Genomic DNA, 27,786 nt, shown 5'->3' on the forward strand with positions numbered 1-27,786 from the left:
AATGATGTAATTGAAGTTATTCCACTGCCTCACAAAATGTCATCATCATCTTGAAATATAAATCCTTATTCATTTTTCACTGGTGTTTTGGTATTTTTTTTCTAATAAAATAGCAGTTATAAAAGTCTTCCGTGTGGTAGAGAATCCTTTAACGTACTGTACCCCTGACTCCAGCAGGGACTTATAAGTATAGGTGTGATGAGATTAATTATTATCACATCAAGGTTCCAGTTCTGAAGCATCATCTACGTGACAGGTTATACGATATCTGTGAAGTGATTTCAAAATCCTCTCCATGTATGGTACAACAATTTCACGGGGTTTGTTGAGGGCTATTTTAGCTCATCTACCAAGAACAAGTGAAATTATGCCGTGGTGCGGCGTCCATCGTCCGTATGTCCGGTGTCAACATTTCAATTTAAACAACTTCTTCTCCAAATGTTGTTAAAAGTTATTGGTTTGGCTTATAACATGCTGGGAATAAGGGCTACAAAGTTCATATGAATGGCAATAACATTCTCTCAAGATCACAGAGGTCAAAAAGGTTAAAATATTTAAACGACTTCTTGTTAATAACCAATAGGCCTAAAACATCTTCGTACATGTAGTTTAGTAAGGCAGGTACACAGGCAATATGTCTTAAGGTAAATTTGACCCGAACAAATCTTAACCTGAAATTGACACTTGATATTGAGGTCATTTTTACACGAAGAATTTTTTCAGGTCAATTTCAGGTAAATTTCACCTGAATTTTTTGTCATGTGAAATTCAAATAAATTGCAGGTGAAAATGACAAGAAAAAAGCTTCACGTCAATTTCACTTGAAAATTGCATGTGAACTTGAAATCAATAGCAAGTCAAATGACCTGAAAAATCTTCAGGAATTAGCTATAGGGATCTGTGTTGTAGTTGACTTGTTTTACCTCAATCATATTTCATATTGTAACTGTGGTAGGAGCGACGAAGCCTTACTCGGAAAAGACAACACATTCATGCATTATATACAATATATACAAGTTTATTTACACCATATATACATAGAACTATATAATAGAATCAATATACATGTACATTTACTCTCTCTTTCATTCACCACACGCCACTAGAAAGTCACTGAGATTCTACTGTCCTCTTCTTAATCACAAACACTCCTCTGGTCGATGATATGTCCATCCAATTCCAGCTATGAGTTACATCTAGCGTAAACCATGGTAAACACCTTAGTGTCACGTAGAAATTCACATACATGTACCCACCATAAAATTTCAAAATATATCCATCAATCATAGACCGTGGACTCACAAAACGTAAGTTGTCTCACTCTGAAGTTACTGCACCGCTGAGTGCCTTGGGACCTGTTGTACCGCCACTGTAGCAACAAATATATGACTCTGTCATAGTCAAGTCTGATGTGTTGGCTGGTCTGTAATCCCATTCCATGGATAAAAAGCTGGTAAATACAGAAAACAGGAAAGAATATGTTGAAATCTGCCTATTTTCATATGCATATAATGTCTCTGCAGGTATGTCAAACCTATCAATTACTGCTCACATACGCTTCCATACATTTATTATAACAATATATACCGAGCCTGTATATACTATCTATGGACCACCATACATATACTCACAGTAAACGCATACGCTTATATATACGATCAATTACTCTATAATAACAGGTTCTACAAAACTATTACATACTAAATATATTGTTTAATCCAACATATAACGTATAAATGCATTTATCTACTATTTAACACTTATTTACGAGATTACATATAAATGGAACGTACACGTAAACAACTCAGTCACGCACGAGTGGACCGCAACGCATATGAATGCTTGACCGGTCTCCATCAGGTAAACTATACATTCCAAACGGACACAATACAAAATGGTATCGCGTAATAATATTACAAGGGTATAAACACTTACCACAGTCAGCTTTCTGTGCTCCAAATATTGGTCGGCCTATACAATCCTACATCTTGACACAATCCAAACTGTGTATGTCTTGCCGCCATATCCATGTGTGTCTCTACCCGGTACCTACGGGTCTCTGTGGCAGGAGTGATTAATTTATGTATATAACTGGTTATTATTTTGTTGTTAATATTATTAATATTTCGTCTGCTGTCATATTGTTTACGACATACGGGTACCAGGACAGTACCACTTTTTGTTATAATGCAGCGGGCGTAAACCATTCAAGTTACCGATACAGGTATAAAAGACCGTGTTTTAGCCTGTATCGGTCACTTTGGCACTGAGACAAGGTATTGTCGGCCGGGTCACTTCCTAGGTAGCTATAGCTGGATATAAGGCCTTGTAGCCATGTAGTATTAAAGTATAAAAGTATGTTCTAGAGTTTAAATGAATTTATGATATCTAGCGGGAAGGACGGTGTGGCTTTTATTAACACTGTAAAATGTGTTTCGTTGCCTCAAAATATTTGTTTGGATATAGATCTGTTGAATTATAATAAAATTATTGAATTTGTATTTCGGTTTTAGTCGTATTTGTATGATAAGTAAACAAACACGGAACCTCAGATCCATAAAAGAACCGTGGACGAAACATTACTACATAAGCCGTCCTATTACATCTCTTCTCCCATAATTTACCTGATAGTGAGTTTCGCATTATAGGTCGCACTACACAACATTACTAACACAATATACTCCATCCATACAAAACAACACGAAACATGTATTACAGCATTTATTTCATTATACGAGCGTGACACATATATTTAAAAAAAATCAGAATCCCTTATATCACAGTATATGTAAAATGTTAATATTCTACAGCACTAGTACTGTTTCACTTCTTCATCTCTCTATGTGTAGGTAGGGCGTTAGAATTGTATCTACTGCTTTAGGATCACTTACTATAGCAACGAAGTATTTATGAACACTATTCCAACCGCTTAATCCGTTAACTCCAGGTACCTACATTATCCAATAGAGCGTGACAATGATTTCGGTGAGTAAACAATGCGACACCATACGACGTGTATGTTAATATATTTAGTCAGATAGCAACGATTTTCATATACAAACGAACAACGAAAATTTCACCAAACGAAAACATTTATAGACATAAAAGAACGATATTTTACCCCAACAAAGTTGTTTTATCAGCTCTCTTGTATTGCATGATGGTAAAAGGCGACTAAATAAAGGATCTTTTCTTTTCTCTATTTCGAACGTCTTCCTTGCCACCGCCTCACGTTTAGCCTTCTGTTGAGTGCTCGCCTAGGTTAGGAAGGCTCTGGGTTCTTTCCCCTGGCTGAGACACACCAACGTCTTTAACAGTGGTAGTTTCTGCTCAACAAAAGGGCAAAGGTGAGGCGGTGCGAAGGGAGATGTTAGGAAAAGAAAGTTCAATAGAAAGAAGGCAATATATTCAATTCTAACGCCCTACCATGGGCAGCAATGATCCCTGCTAAAAGAAATAAACGATTAAAATGGGATAGTTTCAGTTTTCGAGTGCAATTTCATTTACAGTTTTAAAATGCTCTTAATTAATGTTTTGATTGATTTCATGAACATTTTCCTGAGATATAGGGCAGTTCTATATTTGACAAACACTGATCTCACTCAAAAGAAATCCACTTTGCTAAAACTTACGAATATCCCAGCATCCTGCGCATTCTGCATACAACGTTTGCGTCATTGTTAATCCAGTCTTCGTCACAGACTTCTGGCATCAATACATCTTAATAGTGATATCGGTCAGGACTTATTCGAGCATATGATTTTTTTTATCACATAATCCGCCTGAAATACAGTGATTTCGTCCGTGTAATATTTTTGAGAATGTCACTAGTGTGATATGACCTGGAGCGATTTTCTTTGGCTGGAAATTCATTGTGACGTCAGAGAGAAACAAAAAATGACGTCAGGAAAAATGACGTGACGCCAGGATTACGAGGACGGCGACTGGATTCTTGGAATACATTTGACGTGAAACTCTTTGTTATTATGTATTTGTAGTTATGTGTTAAAAAGTATCTAAAATTTGTGTTCATTTCATATGGTATTTTATGAAACTCGTCTCGAAACTTTAAGTTTTACTCGCCAAGGCTCGCAAAAAAAAACCTTCTTAGACTCGTTTCATAAAACTCATGTAAGATTCAATAGTGCCATAAATGGACCCAAATTGACACACAATATCTGAACCTGTCCAATGTAGCAAAATAAACAAAAAGTTTGCAAGTGATCAATTTTACCTTTGAATCATTAAGAGTACTTGATTCTTTCACATTGAAATGATATATCAGGCTTACAATTTTGATAACAAATCATTCTCAAAACTACATTTTCCTAAGCATTGATTACCTCTCCAGTATATTATTTGAATCCAGTAAATCTGTAAGTTGAGAAAAGATTTGATGATTTTTTTTTTCATTTGGACCCTTCCTGGTCGCCCCTACCTTAACCCATATCAGTCGACATTTGCATGTGAAGAATGTACATGTACAGTTAACTTCTCTGAAGTTCCACATGTTTGTGTAGTTGATTAATTAACGTCCTATTAACAGCCACGCTCATGTAAGGACGGCCTCCGATGTGTACGGTGTGATTAAAGTGCACGGTGCCTGTTTTAGGAAACTGTGATACATTTGTATTCAAAATTAACACGTGTAGAGTGTACTATATTGTACAGAATGCCCATTCTGCAATAAGGGCACCAGGTACAATTCTACTACCCTACATATAGAGTTTTTTTCTGATGCATTTTTTAAAGGTTTTCTTAAATGTAAAGAATATTCGTGAAACTAAGCCCCTTTTTGAATCAAAAATGTTTCGTGACAACAGTCTTAGTGACAAGTCCGTGTTGGTGTCTAGTGTCGGTACTCCGTGTCAGGCTAAATGAAATATGTACCTGTAGCAATCGTTACCGTAATGTATATATGTAATTAAGTTTTTAATCTGCAGTTCATTTCCATTACAGTCAATAGAAAGCAGACTCTGACTTCCTGGTAGATAATACAGTCATTTCAGACATAATGCCAATACGTACCTCTCAAAGGCGGACACCGAGCAGCAAACGTTTTAGGATGTGCAAGAACCGTGACGTTGGGTAACATCTGAATTTCCTTCGATAAACACCTGCACAACATATGATACTCTACCGGTGCGAGGACTATTGTCTATCCTTTTGGACTCTCAAAATTGAGAATATCAACACATCTAAATTTCAACCCATGATAATTCCCCTTTGGTTTCTATATTGTTACTGTACTATTCAACACCTCATAATTTAAACCCGAGCCTTGTATATCTTGTTATGATAATTTGTTTTTTTTTAAAGCCCACGATAGTCAACATACTCCAAATCTTCGTAATGTACAGTGTATACCAAAGTTTTGCTTTATCAGGCAATATTTACATTTCTGGCAAAACAGAAGACTTGGAATGAAAATTGAATACGGGAAAAAAGAGAATAATTTATATTATTTTCACATCCAAGCTAGTCGCCTGTGACTTTTGTCGTTTTCTGCACTGCAGAAAGTCAATCGTAAAAAGCGTGTAAATTTAGGATCTTTTCTCACCTTCGTAACTAAGTAAGTTTCCTCTTTCTAATGTCTTTCTTGAAATTGCGTCACTTTTGTCCTTAATGAATGGAAGACTTCAATATAATATAGTAAGTCAAACCGATCTGTTCCCAACAAGCGACATGTAAACCAAAAAGCCAAAAACTGCATTTATTAAATGAAAGATTATGGTCACACCGAAATTTGGGAAAATATTAACATTATCCTATGATACATAATTAAAAACAAATTTGAAATAATACGTATCTGCAATAAATGCAAATGTAACAAAATCTTTAACATACATGGCACATATCAAAAGAATGATGACAGTACAATGTATATCAGGATAACAATCACCATTGGTATATACGACGCCATCACCCTGTACTCGCAGTGTCCTCTCGGTCTTCCTGTCCCTGATATATAGAGGATATTCCTTGTTTCTTGAATACCAGTAATATTTCATCGAGTGAGGTGGAAACTTTGATATTTTTCACGAGTGCGTAGCTAGAGTGAAAAAGAGGCCCAAAGGTCATATATATCTCTCTCCTGGATTTTTAAAAAAATAATTATCACAAAAACTCTTACAATCAGAAATAGCTAAATTGACCTGACGAATCGTTTAATTATGAACCCCAACCATATAACGGTGTTATCAATATTGTATGAACATTAGTCAATGAAGTCAGAGAAGAAGTCGTTTATATGGAAATAGCTACTTTGACCCCATTTGGCCCCGGACGCCCATCAGCCCCCTGTCAGACCCTTCATTTGATGAAAACATCGCTTATATTTGTACCATAAAACCTTAAATTTCACTTCGAAAAATGTAATAGACAATAGACAATGTTTCTTTAACTAATCAAGGTCCCGCACAGGGCATTTACATACAAACCATTTATGATTACATAAAGTAGACATCATACAGGACAACTTTTAAAATGAAAACGCACTTATGACTAGAGATTCATGACTAGATAACTATAAAGGTTATATAATAGTAGATATACAACCAACAGTAGATAGATAGTTAAAATGTATACAATTTGACAGTTAGATTCCTAACGGTTAACGACAACGAGAAGTGGCTGTGTCGTTTCAGTGGGAAATTGAGTTTATATAATTACCAGGAAGGTTCTGTGAAATAAAATCAGACAGAGGCAATAGGATATTCATATTTTCGTTGTTCATGAGCCATATAAATTGGTTAAGTGGATCTAAGTGTAAAAAATTTGGACATACGTCATGGCATACATTGATTAATTTCTGACGTTGTGCTCTATATTTATCACAGGCAAATCAAAATTGGACTTCGTCCTCTATGTGTCCGTCATTACAATTTTTTACAATGCCTTTCGTTCCGAGGTATCTTTAAATAACGTTCAGCTTCTATCATCAGTCTATGCGCTGAAATGCGAATTACCATTAAAATCACAAACTGACATTGTAACAGAGAGTCCATGAGCGATGCCATTACTACACCTGTACAGGTCATATATCAGTTCAGAAAAGTGCAGACATGCAATGTATCGTGTATGGAATAAAAAATATACGCAACAACATATTCAAGCCATTTCACTCCAGTAAATAAACAAAATAGTAGATTTTTACTTCCTGTTAGTTAATACATTCGTTCTAAACAACATGTACCCGTGATTTTAAACTTTTAAAACATATTATTACCTGCAGTTTTAAATAGGAGATCCACGTATGCATTCCTTCGAGATTAATTATTGTATTGACTACTTTTAACAATAAAAATAATGCATATTGCTTTACAACGAATTCACTAAAACGTCGAACCGATTCTGACTATTGTATCCGGTAAATAAACAAAATAAAACTGGAAAAGCGTCTAGAGATAGAACTTATGACTAATTTGTTAGTGTAAAATACTGCCCATGTAATATGTAAATATGCTAGATATGCATGTAAAATCTACATAGCTCCTACATTAAAGTATCCTTTGTTCGTGTCACCTTTGTGCCTGCGTAGTATTTCCTTGTGTTAGAGGACATGACCCTGACTGGACGTAGGACTGTACGTTTCCTTAATCAAACAAACAAAATATTAGTAATCTTAATGTGATTTTCTGCTTACGTATGTTTCCATCTAAACATGCATAAGTCATAAAAGCAAGAATTTTACAGACTTTTTTGGCTGTTAATAGGACGTTAATAAATCAAACAAACAAATCTAACACTACCATATGCATTTTAAATCCATATTTCTGGTGGACATTGAAGAGCTGAAATTAATTAACTGAGTATAAGGATCTATGGACATCAATAATCAAATCTGAACAAGGGTTCAATTCTTTAGAAGAAAACCAAATATATTTACTAAAATGATCACATTTGCGACAAAGTCTATAATTGCATGGATTTGCATTGAACTTTCAATCCCAATCCCTCTTTTTACTAATCTTTGTAGTAAGGTTTAAATGGGTTCTATAGTGATGTGTATTTATGTGTTTTCTCATGTTTATGGCGGATTTGTGCACTAATTTTATAGGATATGTATTTTGTGATCACAACGATAAGAAATCATTTAAGAGTGAACCTTTGTAATATGACCTTCGATTTTTAGGAAATATTTTAATATATCTTTGTTAATAGCCTCTCAAGAATTGTCAAATGTCAAATGACCTACACATTTTTTAGTTAAAATGGTCCTTGCAGCATTCTCAATATACCAAGCACAACGCACTTTCTTTTGTGATAAACAATGAGGAAATCAGGACAACACATATATACAGGAAAGCCTATCTAAACCCAAAAATGTAATGACAAAAATGGGCTTTGTATCAAAGTGGTTCCAACAAAGGCTCAAATAGTGTAAAATTGACCATTAGTAATTGGTATTATTAAGCATTTTGCCATTATAGAGAGATAGTCATTAACAGAAATGCTTTACTCTAATTACAAATAGCATTTGTTTGCAATTTTGTGAACATATTTAATGTTTGTCATTCTTCACACGTCATAGACAAAGGGTGATTATTGCAGTAAATAAGGATTGGTAAAGGGGACAGCCAGAGCTAGGGTCAATTTGTGTTAACAAGTTTATTTATGTATATCTTTAATAATAGGAATATTAATGGCAAAATGTGATCAGAGGGAATAGCTGTTAAATATAAACAGACTGGGACCCAAATACTGGCCTAAAGGGAATGAAGGGGAAGGCAAATTGAGACACTGATAATGAAGGTTGGGATTGGTATTTATGTTGTTTAATTGCTTGGTTCATGTCCCTTGTTTATTAGGCGCCATACATGTATGATGTATAGCCCTATTCCAGTTACGGCAATGAGCACCAATATTGTAATATAGCTAGGCCTTAATATAGAAAATCATTGACATGGATACCTGCATTTTCTTTCCACTCGACCCTGAGACATATTATACATGTCGCGGGTTCGTCGCTACGATCGGGTTCTCCTTTTTTTAACCGACAGGAAGCACTGAAAAGAAAATCGTTATTGAATACGAGAGTTGTTTATCACCATACCCAGTCTGTATCAAGGGTATATTATGGGGACATGTAGACCCAGACAGGCAGACCGAGAGAGGACACGGCGAGTACAGGATGATGGCGTCGTATATACCTAGAGTGTTTGTCCTCCTGATATATTGGCATCATTCGACAGGTAAAGCTGGGTTTTTTTCCCCGTGTTAGTTTTGTTACAATTTTATGTTTAAAGTTATATGTGCCGTAACTGGGCGATAATTTTGACATGCTATTTTTTCATCATTAATTTATTAAAAACCATAAGTTTTGATGCACAAAGTTGTAAAAATCATTCAAATGGCTTCAGATGACTTATAAACGTTATTTATAACACAGAAATTTTGTGCTGAAAAATTGTTGTTTTTATGACTTAAATATGTTTAAATAAAAACATACCAGCAGAAGTCACTTTATAATTACTAAAAACATTGTAAAAATGTGTAATGAAATTGTAGACCAGAATTTGGCTTCATGGTCTCACCGTATGTACTCATTTCACTTCACTATTGATGTAAATAAATGAATTTTGACAGTACTTCTAAAATCATTTTCAGCTCTTATTTGTAGATGTAAAATTAAAACCTATACATTGAAAGCACTGTAATTTTAAAAAAGTTGGTAATTTTTGGTGATGAATAACATATTAAAAGCTCATATTGATTGGTGAGTATAAAAGATACGGCACATATAACTTTAACATTCATGTTTCCCGCACGTGTATTTTTCCTTTTTTCTTTTTTTTCGTTTAAAGATGTTACACAGCTGACGAATATTACTTTTCTTCATCAAAAACAGGAATAATTAAAATTGAGTATTTTTCTTGTTCTGCAAAGATACTTACTTCACACCATTCTATTTGGAATGCAGTTGTGATTGAGCTTTGTGTGTTTGTTTGATTCAATCAACATCCTAGTAACAGCCAGGACCACTTATGCGGTGTGTTGCGTGTATGTAGTGCGTGTTTTGTGTTTTGGGAGATTGCAGTATATTCGTGTTGTTTCTTCTCATGTAGTGGAACTGTTGCCCTTTTTATAGTGCGATATTACTGAAGCATGCCGCAAAAGACACCAAGCAACACATCCCACCCGGTCATATTATACTGGCAACGGGCTAACCAGTCGTTCTACTCCCGGCATGCTGAGCGCTAAGTAGGAGGGAGTAGAAAATGCAACTTTGGTGTATCTCGGCCAGTTAGACGTTAGTTAGAATGAAGGTAATTAGGAAGAAGAGAAAAGATAAGATCCTAGAATCCACAAACAACAAAAAGTTGTTTGTGTGTGTTAGTCGGACATACATTTACATGAGGAAAATGTACCAATTATTGTTCAAATTTTATGCTCTGTCGGCGGTGGAGCATCTTATTTGCCCTAGAATGTGAACGGGTAGGTGTGATGTCTGGAGTTTTCGGTAGCATACTTCAGTGATAAAGTTCCAGTATATAAGAAGACACTACACGAAAATACCACCATCTCCTATAAGACACAGCACACACTACCTACACGATATACATTGCATACATTGAATTCCTTGAAGTTAAGGAACGTTCGTGAGACTGGACCCTGTTGTGGAGTGTGACCCATATTATACGCGATTTGCATGTATTGTTAAAGTGGTCAACATTCGATCTTTTGTTCCTAGACAATCTCTGTTACCTTTTATATCACAGAGAAGTCTTTCTAAAATCAGATTTCGCTTTGCTGCTAGTTGTGAATAGTCACTATACGCCAAATAGAGAACACAAGAAGCCCAGACGGCCTGTATGTTTGTCAACTAATGATCTGAATACAGGTTCATTTAGTCTTTCGAGAAGTAATTAAAATTTGTACCTCTAATTTGCCTATTGGGTCCCACTATATCTGCTCTAGAAGGTCAGATCCAAAACTTATGCAAACTCTGTTTTCATTTCCCAAGAATGTTTTTGAATGAACTTGGTTACAATCCAAACAGATTTCTTTGAGTAGAAGTGATTTAAAGGATTTACCTCTATTTCCACTATTGGGATTGCCCATCCTGCCCCAGAGGTTTCAGAGCCACAATTTACACAAACTCTGCTCCCCTTTTTCTAAGAATGATTCTGGCTAAATTTTGTAACAATCGAAGCAGAACTCAATGACTAGTAGCGATTTAAAGGATTTGCCTCTTTCTGGCTTTGGTTGCCCCTCCTGCGCCGGGGCCAGAGCTAAAACGTATTTAAACTCTTGTTTCCTTTCCCCAAAGGATGTTTCTCGTTACATTTGGTTAAAAGCCATGCAGAACTGTATGTCTAGTAGCAATTTAAAGGGTATACCTCTATTTCCCCTTTTGGGCACCGCCACTCCCGCACTCGGAGGTCAGAGTACAACGGAGGTACAACTCTCCCCAAGGATATTTCTGACCAAATTTGGTAACTATATAGACCTCTAAAGGAAACGTTGACGGACGGACAAACAGACGACGGACTCCGCGCCATGACATAAGCTTAAGGTGAGCTAAATATCTAGTCATGTTGGATATTGGTGTGAGATTCAAATACTCTTTATGATTAAAAGTTCAAATTGATAGGTTATCTTTCACTTTATTTGGGGGCCATATTGACTTAAAAAATCACATGCTCACATTAGTCATGACCATGATTGTATATCCAAGTCTTTGTTACATTCTGTATCAGATCTCATGTGACCACTAACGCCTACTTGCATCTTGTATAGCATGTCCTTACGTCTAGTCTAAAACTTGGGACAGGGTGTAACATGGATATAAACCAACGAAACAGTGTATTAAAATGTGATTAAAAATAAAACTGTAACTGCGTTTTTCTTTTCAAAGTAGCATCAACAACGACTGAGCCTTCCTTTGCCATCCGCCTAGAGAATGGTCTGTATAACCACAGTGGACGGGTAGGGGTGTACCATGATGGTCAATGGGGCGGGGTCTGTGACGTAGGCTGGAGTTACAACGAAGCAAATGTTGTATGCAGAATGCTGGAATATTCGTAAGTTTTAGCATAGTGGATTTATTTTGAGCGAGACCAGTGTTTGTCAAATATATAACTGCCCTATATGTCAGGAAAATGTTCATCAAATCGATTAAGACATTAATTCAGAGCATTTTCAAAAATGTACATGAAATCCACTCGAAAACTAAAATTACCCCATTCTAATCAAGGTTCAGTCGACTTATTGGTAAATATATGAAACACATAAAGACGCACATAAAGACATTTTCTATTGATTTTACTTTCACAACAGGTGCAGGCACCATCATTGTTATTGATAAGAAGCCTCCCATCGCTGGGATCAATAATACTGATTTTAAATAGCATTGGATAACACCACACGCATCAAATATGTTACTGAAACAACTAATATATCAGAACTGACATATTAACTATGAACAATAGGAATCACCTCGCTGTAGCACGACAGTTTGTGGAGTGTAATTCCGGAGATATATATCAATCCGCATTTTGCAGACACATTAATTCAACTTTAGGACGATATGTAGATGTAGTGCAGTTAAAAATAGTGTTAATGAGATTGAACTGTTATTAATAGTATTGTAAGTTGTGAATGATTATGATTGGAAAACCATACGTATTATACACAAAACGTCACAAAAACAAATTTCGGTAATGTAGTTAATGTTTTTTTCGATTTCTTACTAAAGGAATGGAACTCTTATAAGCCGTTATACAACGGAATCAGCCTGGTATAAGTGGTTTAGCAATGACACAGATCCAAATATTATATGGATGTATAACGTACAATGTGATGGAACAGAGTCTAGTCTCGAGGATTGCCCATTTGCTGGATGGGGAGTCGGTCAAGATTGTGATAACCAGTACATGGGACCTGCTTACGTTTTCTGCTACAATGAAGGTATAAGTCGCACATACACCTACATGAAATATTGTCTCAGTTACATTTACACTGAGTACTGGAGAGACGATTCATCCAGCAAACACATTAACAAAAAACGCTTTGTATGAGATTGTGGTTGAATGATTGGTGAAGTTTTTAAACAAATGAACTAAATTAATAAAATTAATTGCTTTAATGAGAGTGATGATTTTAGCACATATATACTTTGAAGAAATGTATATTGGTTACAACAATTTGAATTTCAAGGTCATACAATTAGTAAATATGGTTGTTTGTCTCAATTAACGTCCTATTAACAGCCAGGGTCATGTTAAAACGGCCTCCTATATATGTTTTGTTTTCCATATATAAAAGACGTGGTACGTGTTTGAAATACTGCAGTATATTTGTGTTGTGTCTTCTTGAATGCGGGAACTCTAGCATACACAATGTCAAAAATTGTTTGTTTGTATGTTTGGTTGTTTGTTCGATTGATTAATGTCCTATCAACAGTCGGGTCATTTAAGGACGCCCCCGTGCATGCATGTGTAGCGTGTGTGAAGTGTGTGGTGTGTGTTTTGGGAGACTGCGGTATATTAGTGCTGTGTCTTCTTGAATATTGGAAATCTTGCCTTTTATAGTGCTATATCATTGAAATATAATGTAACCGGTTGGGTGTGGTTCTCGGTGTCTTTCGAGGCACAAGAAGACAACACGAATATTCCAATCTCTCAAAACACGCTCCTCACACTTCACGCATGCAAGACACGACGTACACGGAAGGCCGTCCTTAAATGACCCTGACTGTTAATTGGACGTAAATATATTGTACCAAACAAACCAAATTATAAACTATTCACTCTTACAGACGATTCACCCATGGCGGTTCGACTGGTGAACGGCAGAGATGATGGATATGGACACATTGAAGTACACTACAGCAGTATTTGGGGAGGCTTAGCATATGGTTGTTGTGATGATAATGAGGCCAAGGTTGTCTGCAGAATGCTTGGATACGGGTAATTAGGATGATTGTTAGCGTTTGTTAGATATACAAAAGTTATCATAATTGGATATTTAATATAAAGGAATATGTATGAGTATATAAATTAAAATTCGAGGTAAAGAGGAAAGGTTCATATCGACCTGTTTCGACTAAAAGTGACCGTTTTCAAAATAAAAAAAAAACAAATATAAAAATATCAAGTTTCTGAATACACACACTTCACATATGATATCTAAATCAATTTATATGAAAGAATTAGTTTGTAAATTGTAGTAGATAATTCATTAAATAACCACAAAGTTGCATCATTTACAGCTCATTTTATTCAGCGTAGTAAAATACAACTTTTATCATATTCCCATAAAGTGGTCCTCCTATGCCCTCATGCCAAAAACGGAGAAAATCGTGATTGATAAAATATTTTAATTCAATATCACCACTGACTTCGTATGAATTAATGTCAGAACAATCTGAAGTACATTGTATCATGTCTGTGTAGCTCAGATGGTCGAGACGTGACACCTTGTATCGGAGGTTCAGTGTTCTAATTCCTACCAGATCTAACAACTGGTTTTTAGGTCACCTGACAACAGGTCATGGTGACCTATTGCGTCTTTTGTCCGTCGTCGTCCGTCGTGCGTCGTGCGTCGTGCCTCCTCCGTCGTGCGTCGACCGTAAACATTTCCTTGTGAACGAAATAACTTGAGTAAATATAAACCGAGCTTAATGAAAATTTCTATGTAGACTAGAACTGGAATGATCTCCGACGAGTTCGAAAATAAGCTTGATTCAACTGTAATTTACGGAGTTATTGCCTTTTGCACTAATAATTATTATTGGACCTTGTGAACGCGATACCTTGAGTAAATGTACACCGATCTTAATGGAGTTTTGTATGTAGACTAACATTGGAAAGATCTCCGACGAGTTCGAAAGTCAGTTTGATTCAACTGTAATTTACGGAGTTATTGCCCTTTGCACTAATAATTATTATTGGACCTTGTGAACGCGATACCTTGAGTAAATATGAACCAATCTTAAGGAAACTTTGTATGTAGACTAACATTGGAAAGATATCGGACGATGTTGAAAATCAGCGTGATTTGATAGTAATTTACGGAGTTATTGCCCTTCGCACTTATAATTATGATTGGACTTTGTGAACGCGATAACTTGAGTAAATATAAACCGATCTTAATGAAACTTTGTATGTAGACTAACATTGGAAAGATGTGGCGAAAATAGGCCTTACCCTCTATGTCATGTGTAACACATGTGCTTCACTGTACGTGTGTTGTTATTGTTAGGCAGACACTTCATTGTCGGGGCAGTATACAGTGTAAGCGTTTCGGTGACTTTAATGTAGAGAACACCTCTTGTACGTTAGTTAAACCCGAGGAGTTCCGATATAATTAAGATGATTGCCGCTACGGGCGCTGCTTCTCGCAGTAGAAAAGGGAATTGTTCACCTTTTGATTCTGAACTTTGAGCTGTTAACATCGACAAGGTAGTAGTTTTTGGCACTGAAAGATAGAAATGGCTGAATAAGTCTTGCGTTGATCAGTGTCATACCGAGCGACGGTACCATTAGTCTATTGTATAGCTATTTAGGTTAGAGCTTTGCAGCTCTTAGCTATATGTTAGTTGGTACGCACATATCATCTACAGGTCGCGAGTTACTCGCGACATCAGCTCACGACCACTAGCTAGGTAGTCTTGAACACTCGCGACATAGGTAGTCGTGAGAAGGGCTGGTAACAGCTAGCTATGTTAGTGTTGGCGACACGCTCGCAGTCAGCGGGGTACGAGCTTACAGTGTGTGTCGGTGTACACGTTTAACGGCAGGCAGTCGTTATATTGTAGCTGTGAAGCGCAGTGATCAGCACAGAGTGTGTTGCGCTGTATTGCTATAGGAGTTGTCTCCCTTTATCTAGGTTATTGTAGTACAGAGAGGTACTCTGTATAGTCCAGCGGATTCGTGAAAAAATTGTGCACATTTTGAAAAAAGCATGAAACTTGGCACAAATATACTTAAGCATATAGGAAACAAAATAAGAACCCGGGCCACGTCAGATTTTTTCTAAATATAGAATAGGCGGCCCTTTTCCAAGATGGCTGCCAATTTATAAGAAAAATCAATAAATCTCCAATATATGACTCTTTTTTTCCCGGACTATCACATATTTAGTGGTATTTTTACTGAAGTGTTTCAGCAATTTGAATTAGATCATAAATTGAATGATTTTAATTCCCTTAAATTGACTTATGGCATTATAAAAGACATTTTCCAAGATGGCCGCCAATTTATAAGAAAAATCAAAATATCTGCTATATATGACTTTTTTGTTGGACTTTGACATATTTAGTGGTATTTTTACTGAAGCATTTCAGCAATTTGAAATAGATAATAAAATTATGCTTTTAATCCCAATAAGTTGACTTATGGCATTATAATAGACATTTTCCAAGATGGCCGCCAATTTATAAGGAATAAGCAAACATCATTATATCTTCTATAATTGAGAATATGTGTGTTTTACCTTGACACATTTTGTATTAATTTTACTGATGGACATATGCATTTACTTAAGTACAAAAATTATACTTTTATTCGTCTTAGGTTGACATGGCAGTCTCTAATAGACATTTTCCAAGATGGCCACTAATTTATAAAAAAATAATCTGAAACTGTTATGTATATGTATATATACTAGAGGTTCAAAGAGGTAATATCAACAGGATTTTCCAGATGACACGGAATCTCATCAAGCATAAGTCTGTAGGATACGAATTACTTCAAAGGGTAAATATGGGACAAATACTAAAGGTTAATATCCAAAACTTAGGAATAGATATTTGCAAAACTTCGGAAGTGAGATTTTCATGAATGATATGAATATATTTCAATCTGACATCTGACATTTGATTTCTACATTAACATTATAAGTGATGTAATGGGTAGGAACTATCATTTTAAGGAAGTGATTTTTGATAACTTCAAGATGCCCAATGGGTCGAAGTTACCAGGTTAAAGTTTTGTTGCATGTTGTGAAATGCTACATGCATTATCTAAACAGTTGATTTCCACACAGATATTGGATTATAAGTATTGATTTTGGTATGGGCAAATATTTAAGGTAAAAAGTAGAACTTTCATAATTTCAAGATGCTCATGGGGCCAATCTGTACTCACCAACTGACATTGATTTCTGCATTGGTATAGGGTCTTAGGATTACATTATATGTTGTTCTTAATATTGGCAATCATCTTAGGGATAAAATATATTATTTTTAGAATTTCACGAGCAAAACTGTACATGTAATATAAATGCGTGATTTGACTTTTTAAAGTCTTCAAAGGCTCAGCATTGTACTGATCTCTGAGCCCTTCTTGCCACCACATTTTAAAAGTTATTCTTTCAAGACTTTGAGGCCTCTGTCAAAGTTATCTAATGGAGGATATTCCAATCACGTTTTCGTCTGTCTGTTGTCCCAGCAATATCCCACATGAAACGCAACTTGCTATGTGTTTAAGGTAAATGTATCAGGAAGTCTCCATATATAAACTTTATTTATTGTACATCTATTGACAAACAAGTTATACAACTTATGTAAATCACTATCGATGGCCCGGATGTAAGCGAGTGGGGTCTTATTGTGGGAGGAAACCGGAGTGCCCGGAGAAAACCCACGTGATCGGGCAGGTGACCCCTAACCTTTTCACGTCCGTGCCGGGGATCGAACCCCGGCCGGCTAGGTGAAAGGCGAGCGGCTTAACCACTACACCACCTGATCACCCAAGTTTCCATCGATCGAACCTTCTAGATTAAACATGGATATTCTGAGCTAGCAGTTTTTTCTATATAAGCAGATTTAACCACTATAAATATCTTTTAAACCAATATGCAATTGTTACAAGCCGTTCAATTAGAGCCATTTTTGGCTCTATAGCTTTTGATTTTAACTCACAAAATACTGAGGGTGTGGCCAAAGTTCTACCACACTCCCCATTCAATGGTAATTTTTCCGAACAACGGACCTTGACAATGGTTTATGCTGGAAGAAGTTTAAAATATCCCTCTTTACAAAATGTCATCTATAATTCTTGTATTGAGTGACATCAGTTTTGTTCTTTGATAAAGCCTCCTTGTGTCTGCCTCATCACCATTGTTCGGTGTTTGATGCTTCAAAATGATACAAAGGGATGGGAAACCATTTCTGATAGTCGGTGAAGTGCCTGTTTTTGGAAACTGCGATATACTCATGTTGTGTCTTCTTGTATAGTGGAATTCTTGTCCCTTTTATAATTCTATATCACTGAAGCATGCAGCCGAATACACCATAAAAACAGGCCACACCCGGTCACCGCATACTGACAACGGGCGAACCAGTCGTCGCACTCACTGTTTGTCTCGGCCAGGGGTAGAACCCATAGCCTACCTCATAGGGGCGGGCGCTAAACAGAAGGCCAAAAGGCGGTGTCAAGCGAGACGTTAGGAAGAAAAAAGATAAGATCCTAAATTGAGTCGCCTTTAACGGTCGTGCAATAGGGGCAGCAGGTACAATTCTAGCGCCCTACCTGCAGGGCCAAGTCTTCGTCGTCGTATGTACTGAAACTACTTATAATAATTCCTTTGGTAAGAAGCTTAACCACTGATAAGGTACCTAAACCTTCTTTGTTTTCCTATTTGGAACTGGTATCTGGTATCCAACTTTGATCCCTCTGCCGATACATCTTACCATTATGAAATACCTACAGGACGTTGGAAACCTCCGCCTTCTATCTTATTTTATTTTGGGACAAAGATGGTAAAATTTTATAAAAAAAAAGTAATTTTTCTCCAGTAATAAGTCATTTTCTGAGAAGGGTATGCTGTCTGTACCGATATATTCCAATGCTTGCATGGACTCGATCATTGCGCCTTCACTATATCTTGTATAAAATACAAGACAATTGTTCAGTTTTGAAAATGGATTATCCATACCACAGATCACATCTACGAGTGCCTTGACATCCCATCAGTAGAAAAGCTGAGAATGTGCTGTCTTGTCGTCGGATTTTTTTAAATCTTTTTCAGTTTTTAAATTAATATACATGTTCCTATAATTCAGCTACTGCCTTTCCCTTAAAGATGCTACACCACCAACAAATGGTATTTTTCACTATAAAAACAGGAGCAGACGATTTAGTAGTTTTCTTCAGTTACAGAAGTTACATACTTTACACCATTACCAACATTGAAAAGTTTGAGCTTCTAATTTTATTTCAAGTTAAAAATATGAAAAATAATTAATTGCATCATGAAAAAATTCCGTGGCACTATATTCTATATGGAATGCAGTACTGATTGCGCATGCACCAAAGGCGAAATAAATTATTTTATATTATTTTTTTGTGTTAATTAGACGTATATATACACGATAAAACACCAATTATTGTTGAAATGATTAATATCAGTCATGCTCTGTCGGCGGTGGAGCATCTTTAAGGTAATGTTATAACTACTAGGTATTTGTAATGAGCCTGAAAGATGAATATAGCATATAATAGCCTTTGTTATCTCTTCACTCTAAATTTCCTTGTCTAAGATTTTCTTTACTGAAATATGCTGCCAAAGACCCATTAAAGTGCAAATGGGCAAACCAGTCGTCCCATTCACTTTATGCTGTGTGCTAAGCAAGAGCAGAGATATTATTTTTATTGACAATGGTTGAATCTTCCAATTACACCAATATGTCGCATGAATAAAGAAAAATCAGTAAATAATGTAATCTTTAGAAATGATGCAACATAAGTTTGGAAGTTTGATTCCTAGTAATCAAGAAAAATAATCATCACATGTTCTTATGATATGAAAGGTTGCATTACTTATCTACATAGTAGGAGTGTAAGCTTTTTTTTTCACTTAGGAAGGCAATGCGCAGAGAATTTTTGATAATGAGTCTGCCTTCAAAGCAGAAACAACACTTGCCTAAATAATGACATATTATAATAGATAAATGTATTTTAAAAAATCAAATTGAATTATAGTAAGAATTGAAAGCTAATATGAATTAGTTTAATTATTCAGATATCATAAATGAGATCTGATACTCCTGTAATAAGTAATATGTGGGCCGGCCATATTGGAAAATGGCCACCATGACGTCATAGGCTATTTTTGGAAAATGACCCAGGTCCTAATAAGTTTCCTTTGTTTGTATTCTTGATGTCAAATCAAATTAATTATAATTAAATCTTTAAATAAATTTTGATAACTATAACTTGATGCTGTTGGAATATACAGTAATAAGTGTGGCGGCCATATAAGATTAGCAAAATAGGAGTGTGGCGGCCATATTGAAAAATGGCCGATATGACGTCATATGCTATTTTTGGAAATGGCCTCGATTCTGAAAAAAATGGTTTGTTTGTATTCTTGATGTCTAATCAAATTAAAATATTTGAATGTTAAATTGATTTTGATAACTATGACATGATGCTGTTGGAATGTAAAGTAATAAGTTATATTTGTGGCGGCCATATTTGAAAATGGCCGCCATGACGTCATAAGTGATTTTTGGAAATGGTCCGGATCCTGAAAAGTTTCATTTGATTGTATACTTGATGTCAGGTGAGCTAATAAATCATATTTAAATAATAATGAATTTTGATAACTATAACTTAATGTGAAGATATACAATAAGTAAAAATGTGTGTGGCGGCCATATTGGAAAATGGCCGCCATGACGTCATAGGCTATTTTTGGAAATGGCCCGGGTCCTAAAAAGTTTCCTTTGGTTGTGTTCTTGATGTCTAATCAAATAAATTATTTTTCAATCTGAAATAAATTTTGATAACTATGACATGATGTTTTGGAATACAATAAGTAATATGTGTGGCGGCCATATAGGAAAATGGCCGCCATGACGTCATAAGCTATTTTTGGAAATGGCCCGGGTCCTAAAAAGTTTCCTTTGGTTGTGTTCTTGATATGTGCTAAATTTCATGCTTTTATCAAAAAGTGCACAATTTGACCAAATTTCTGCACGAATCCGCTGGACTAGTATGTTTATTTCATGTATTGTACATAGAGCTTTGTATAGTGTTACTGGCAGTAACCATAATTGTTAGTATATATTGGCTGCTGTAGTGTAGTTAGTGATTCATAACAGGGACTCAAATATATCTAGGTAACAACCCCCGCCCGGTACGTTACAAAGATCTCGGACGAGTTCGAAAATCAGCTTGATTCGGTTGTAACTGTTAGAGTTATTGCCCTTTGCAATAATAATACATGTAATTGAACCTTATGAACACGATAACTTGAGTAAATATGAAACCAGCTTTATGAAACTTTGTATGTTGACTAACAATGGAAATATCTCGGACTAGATCAAAAATGAGCTTGATTCAATAGTAACTTACGGAGGTATTGCCCTTTGCACTTATAATTATGATTGGAACTTGTGAATACGATAACTTGAGTAAATATGCACCCAGCTTAATTTAAACTTTGTGTGTTGACTAACACGCGAAAGGTCTTGGACGAGTTTGAAAATCAGCTTGATTCGATTGTAACTTTATTACTGAGTTATTGTCCTTTGCGATAATAATTATTGAACCTTGTGAACAAATAACGTGAGTTAATATGCACCAGTCTTAATGAAATTGTATGTAGACCTATTAGATCTATGTTTCTAGTTGTTCATGAACAAAAGACATCAGTTGGCTAGTAAATGACATAACAAATTTTTATCAAATAGCAGGTGACCGTTAAGGCCCATGGACATTTTGTCATATCAAATTAATAACATAAAAATAAAGATGATAAAAAATGAAGAAAAAAAAAACAGTCATATAATAAACGAAACACTTCTTGTGTCATGTCAACCCTGGTACAAGAAGACCCATAATACGTTATGTGACATTTTACCTGTAGGGTATTTTTAGCTCGAGCTGTGCGCGGCCTAGGTGGTGACAGGCGGAAAGTGTCCATACCTCTTCCTGATTCCATACAGCATGTACCATTTTAATAATAGAAATACATTCTGTACAGGTTTACCCTGCAACTACTACTGTACCGAATATAATACATACATCAATTTATCACATAATCCGCCTGATATCCGTAGATTTCGCTTGTGTTATATCTTTGCATATGTCACTAGTTTTATATAACCTGAAGAAAAACTTCAGTAAAAAACAAATTACAGAGTCTTGAAACAAAGAAAACGGCCAAATATATATAGTGAAATAATACTCCAATAACATAATAGGTGACTGGTCAGCCGTTTTTTATCGGACGTTGTTTTGCTGACTGTCTACTCTAATTACCGAAGCCTTATTTTTTATGTTCCTGTGGTGAAATTACATAGGGATATCAATGAATGGCTCCACAGGGGTCTGAGGGCGGGGATCAATAAGGAAAATGACAAAATTATTTAAAATCCTTCTTGTTGTTCTGGTTCTTTAGAATCCTTCTGTATAATTGAATAGATTCAAGTTCAAGTTGGTAGCTAGTGTGCTTGGCCAGGTAAGCGATGCAAGTCCATGGGACCTCTTGTTGTGGATTGGAGGTACATTCCCATATATAATGGCAATTAGTTCGGTGTTCTATTAGTGACACAGTTTGTTAGTGACCTAACACGGAAAAATATTAGGTTTAAAAGAAACTTTATCGGGTGAGACAAAGTTGACCCTTCTACAAGAATACATCCCGTTAAAGGACCTTTTTTTTATTAAATAACTGCAAAATGACTCAGAACTTTAACAATTTTACCTCATTTATAACGCGGCCGCCATCTTGTTGACGTTAAGACAAAGAGCGATGTATATGTATACTGTGCAAACCTAATAAGCTAATACGACTATATCTTGGACATCATGTGACGTCATTTTAACCTTTTTGTTTGTTTGTTTGATTAATTAATTAACGTCCTATTAACCAAAGTCATACAAGAGATAAAGGTCTAGATCTATATTTGAAGAATAAAATATAATATCAAACGTTAAGATGATTAATATTAGCCCACCTGCCCGAAGGCCTAGTGGGCTTATCTCGTGGTGCGGCGTCCGTACGTCCGGCGTCAACTTTTCTATTTAAACAACTTCACCAAAAGTTGGAGACCTGGAGTCCTGAAATTAGGCCTGTGGTATGCTGGGATAAAGGGCTACCAAGTTTGTTCAAATGAGTGACATTGACCTTCATACAAGGTCACAGAGGAAAAATAGGTTAAAATCTTTAAACAACTTCTCAATAACCAAGAGGTCTAGAAACCTGATATTGGGTTGTTTCATGCTGGGGAATAGGGCTACCAAGTTTGTTGCAATAAATGACCTTGACCTTCATTTTATGCCACAGGTGTTGAATAGACTTAAATCTATAGACAACTGTTTATCAAGAACCATGAGGTCTAGACAACCTTTATTACCTCGGTCATTTATAGATATTCTTAATGACTCTCTTATGCCATAAGTATGCACCACTATTACCAGATAGCAGATGAGCTATTCGGGGCCAATTGGGCCTTGTTATTGGCGTCTTTGTTTCTATGACCTAGCACTATGAAATAGGCATTTTTCCAGCTATTTTACGGAGAAGGAACTAAAGTATATCACACAAACCATCCCCATATGTCACACGAAAGACCGTCCTTAACAGGCCTTAACTCTTCGTAAGAAGTTAACCCAAACCGATCAATCTACTACTGTGAAATCATTAATTTTCGTGGGGGTTTAATTTTCGTGGATTTCGTTTTGTGACCAAAATCAACGAATTTACATCCCCACGAAAATATATATACCTATACCAATGTCATGTAAGTTTATGCGTTCATACATTGTAGGATGATAAATACTTCACTACATAAGGTCTATTTCGGGGACAAGCATGACAAGTTCAAAGTTGGAAATATTGTTCAAACAAAGATAGTTTTCAGAATTTCATAGACTGCATATACATGTACCAACAAATAATTGATTGAGTATATCATGACTCTATCAATGTGACACGATAATTGTTTGTTGGACACATTTGTAAAAACACTGGCTGAGTACCGACTCTAGATTGTGATTGTAACTGTGTTGTGTGGTAGAGCTTAGTTCCGCTTGAGAGATCAAACAATACAGGTGACAGTGTCGACTGTGTATTTTAACGGTAATGTGTAAGGTCTTCTCCACGAATTTAAGTGCCAACGAAATTGTAAAATTTTAGAATCCACGAAAATCGAGCCCAACGAAAATAAATGATTTCACAGTAACGATATTATACACCGTTACAAAGGTTTGGGATAATACACATAGTTAACGTTATTTTTACTGAAGGTAAATACTCAGTTTTATGTGTTTAATTTTAGACACGACATTCGTCACGGTGCCACATTGATGCCTTTCAACACGATTCCAGTTTGGGGATATAGAAGGTGTGCAGGTAACGAAAGTAGTCTAGAAGACTGTCCAATCGATCAAACTAACTATGGAAGTGTTCATATGGGCATAGCGACTGTCCTGTGCTACAATGATTCTCAAGGTATGTGTACATAACAATGTTGATTGTTTTAGGTCATCTGATCCGAAGGTTCACAATGGTCTATAGTCATGTAAACTGGTCTATTATATTTACGTTCCTTCAACACCGTATGTTACGACACATGAACTAGGTACTAAAGAGAAGGTGAGAAAGTCCGGCTTTGAACAAAGGTAAGATAGTCGTTTTTATGAGCATTCTGAGATGTTTTTGGAGACTGAAATTTGGTACAGGTGTTTCTGAATATAACAGCCACACAATGTTATAAAAATGATTTTCGAGAAGTGTCGCAAAAAAAACTTAGGGAGGTACCGACGTAAATCGCTGATCGTTAGCACATATGCTTTAAAAGCACTTCCATCGCCCGTAAATACATATATTGGTAAAACCTTACTCTATTATAATATATAAGGGTCGCCTTCATGCAATAAGAACAGCAGGCACAATTTTATTGTCCTACCTGCTGGAAAATCAAAGAATTCTTATTTCCCTCTTTAATAACTTTAGCAACGTCACGGTGACAACTTTCCCCTGATAATTTAAAAAAAAAACACCAGCGTTTTAATGAGTGAAAGGGAATATACGATCAACTCAGTCGTTTTATTCAGGAAAAAAAACGTATTGTTAAAAATTCATTTGACAAACGATGATGTCGTTAAAAAAGTAAAGTCATTTCGAATGCGCGTCATTTTCGGGCGGTTAACATTGTGCGCTGTCACTTGATGCTAAAGCGTTGCTATGACCACGTCGATTTATCTTCCGATGTCCTAATGCTAACTCTCGTTCAATCAGAATACACGATTATAACTTGTGGTATATTCATGGCTATTGACAGCAAGTATTTTGATATTCCCAATATGTGTAAGAATTATTGCTGATGTCAGTTGTACAATTTTGAAACGGAATCTACAACTATTTATTGTTATTCATTAGTACATCACATGGCAGAATGCTGGATTCTGATTGGCTACATAGTTTGCGATATTAGGTGATGAAACCGATATTAATCAGATTACGTTTATTTTTATAGCTGATAACAATAATGAATCCGTGTACCTTGTGGACGCGGAAAATGGAACCTCTGGTGCCGTGGATGTGGTGTATGGGGGACAGAGGACAACAGTCTGCAGTGGAAACTGGGGAGATACGGAAGCAGACATCGTCTGCAGGATGCTTGGTTTTAGGTACAAATGAATCATTAGTTTGTTTGTTTAGCCTGAACCACGAATTTTATTGTTAGGATTGATAGTATTGTATACAGATCTCTTACAACATGATATACAATTTTGTTTTATTAAGTACCGACAAATGTTTTCAAAACTGGAGCCAATTAACGTCATATGAGCAACCAGGGTCATGCAAAGACGGCCTCCCATGTATGCGGTATTCTGCGTGTATGGTATGCGGTTGTGTGTTTTAGTAGACTGCGGTATATTTGTGTTGTCTTCTTGTATAGTGGAACTAACTCTTGTCCTTTTTATACTGCTATATTACTGAAGCATGACACCGAAGACACCAAGCAACACACCTGACTCATTCACATTATACCGACAATAGGTAAACCAGTAGTCACACTCTTTTAAAATACGACGTATAAATAAAATACATTTTTTACGATCCTCCGTTGATCAAGTCCCTGTCGTGCGATGGTTTAGTCATGTAAAATGTAAAATAACCTTTTAAATGGACCAGTAACGATACAGAAATCAATTACGATTAAGATCCATGTATATCTGCTCTCAGAACGTTATTACTATCAGATCCTTTCTGAAGAGTGAGACACAATATTTGTATCTATCTTTGAAATGCATATGTGAATTGTTGTAGGTATAGTAATAATCAACGCTTAATTTGACTGTGGACCATAAACCATGATTAATTAACTAATTATACCTTCCATTTTGTTTTAGAGATGGAACGGCTATATATTTCCAGAAACACGCATGGGAATCCAAGGCTGACTTGATATTAAAGATAAATGTGAACTGTTCAGGGTCGGAAACAAGTATCTATGAATGTTCATTTAGTAGAGCCTCGTATTATTGTCTAGGCCCATATCAAATAGCAAGAGGCGGAGTTTCCTGTACAGAGCCCACAGGTAATTTTAAATTCAACATTGAAAGATTTTGAACCGGCCCAGTCGAATTTTGTTACGATAGTATGACAGTGTTGAACTTTAGTGACCTCCAACAATGCACTGCACAAATTAAATAAATGTAAACAAAATGGTGGGTCAAAAACGTGGGTGAAGCGAACACAAACGAATTCCGATAGAAAACAGTGTACTTCAAGAGTCAGTAAAGTGTGCGATTGGGGAGTAGGTAAATATGAATGGATCACTGAAATGCAAGTGACGGGAGCAACTCCCCACTTTATACTTGCGTGATGTACATATGTGCAATAAGTCAGAAACCTCCCTTCGTGGTGCACTGTCTAATGAAAAGTCTCGTGTTGATTTTTGACTTATCATTCTTACGCTAAACACAAATTGTTTTAAAACAAATATGGCTTCAACTTCATTTGTCAACCATCGTAAATTAGAAAATAATCTTAAAATATTGAAAACTAATATTCCTTGTCATGTCAGCAAGTTTGTTGTTCATTATAACCTCACTTTCGGCCAGCTTTCGTTTTTGTGTTCCAAAAATAGAATATGACGGTCTATTGTTATCATTTTTGAGGTAGGTATTCCCCACGTTTTCCTGTCGTTTTAGATAACCAATCATTGCAATAAAATATTCAATAAACATCTGATAACCATATCTAAGCATACAGAACAAATTATGTAAGGTTCATGTCACTTTAAATAAGAAGAAAATGACATTTTACTAGTATAATAAGCGCGAAATATGTTTGTAATAATAAGAAATATGTGCATGTATTCTATATGGTACACAATATATATTAATCCTAGCCACTAATACATTTACATATATGCAATATATCTTTTGTAATGCTTTTCAATATCTTGGTATACTTTTATCTACATTCATTTTTATTATATAATTTACATAATCATATGACTAAGTATTTTGTTATTTCAGTCGTGTATATATATCTTTGTTACGATAAATACATGTAGGATGTTCGTCACTATTTCCGTTAAGTTTATGTTTGTCTGCATGAACGTTCACCAAGTGTGGTCTGAGGGAACAGCGGTTAATATGTAGATCTTGTCTCGACCAGATAATTTAAATAGTGCAACTATATTTTTTTTCTTTTAAATTCCATCTAGTCATAAATCTGTATGGAATGTAATCAAGCCGTCAAGATCATGGGGTGTAAGTTAGCTATTAACTAACACCATTTTGGGTTGAAGTCGGGAGCCCAATATATTGGGGATGAACAAGATTACATCGATATGAAACACGTATATGA

At 35.8% G+C, this 27,786-nt stretch overlaps 1 protein-coding gene across 2 annotated transcripts; it reads left to right on the forward strand.

Moving 5' to 3' along the window:
* Positions 1 to 9,047: 9,047 nt before the first annotated feature.
* Positions 9,048 to 27,316, forward strand: LOC138310883 (neurotrypsin-like). Of its 2 annotated transcripts, none has more exons than XM_069252212.1 (7): positions 9,048 to 9,194; positions 11,861 to 12,026; positions 12,701 to 12,912; positions 13,763 to 13,913; positions 24,239 to 24,411; positions 25,439 to 25,592; positions 26,319 to 27,316. In XM_069252212.1, exons 1-7 carry the CDS (start codon positions 9,134 to 9,136, stop codon positions 26,536 to 26,538), a joined length of 1,137 nt encoding a protein of 378 aa, XP_069108313.1. In that variant the 5' UTR covers positions 9,048 to 9,133; the 3' UTR covers positions 26,539 to 27,316. The 2 variants fall into 2 exon arrangements, with proteins under 2 accessions (XP_069108313.1, XP_069108314.1); XM_069252213.1 differs by having other exon boundaries at positions 9,053 to 9,194; positions 11,864 to 12,026; positions 26,319 to 27,314.
* Positions 27,317 to 27,786: the final 470 nt, after the last annotated feature.

This window comes from Argopecten irradians, chromosome 16 (genome assembly GCF_041381155.1).
Source record: "Argopecten irradians isolate NY chromosome 16, Ai_NY, whole genome shotgun sequence".
NCBI lineage: Eukaryota > Metazoa > Mollusca > Bivalvia > Pectinida > Pectinidae > Argopecten > Argopecten irradians.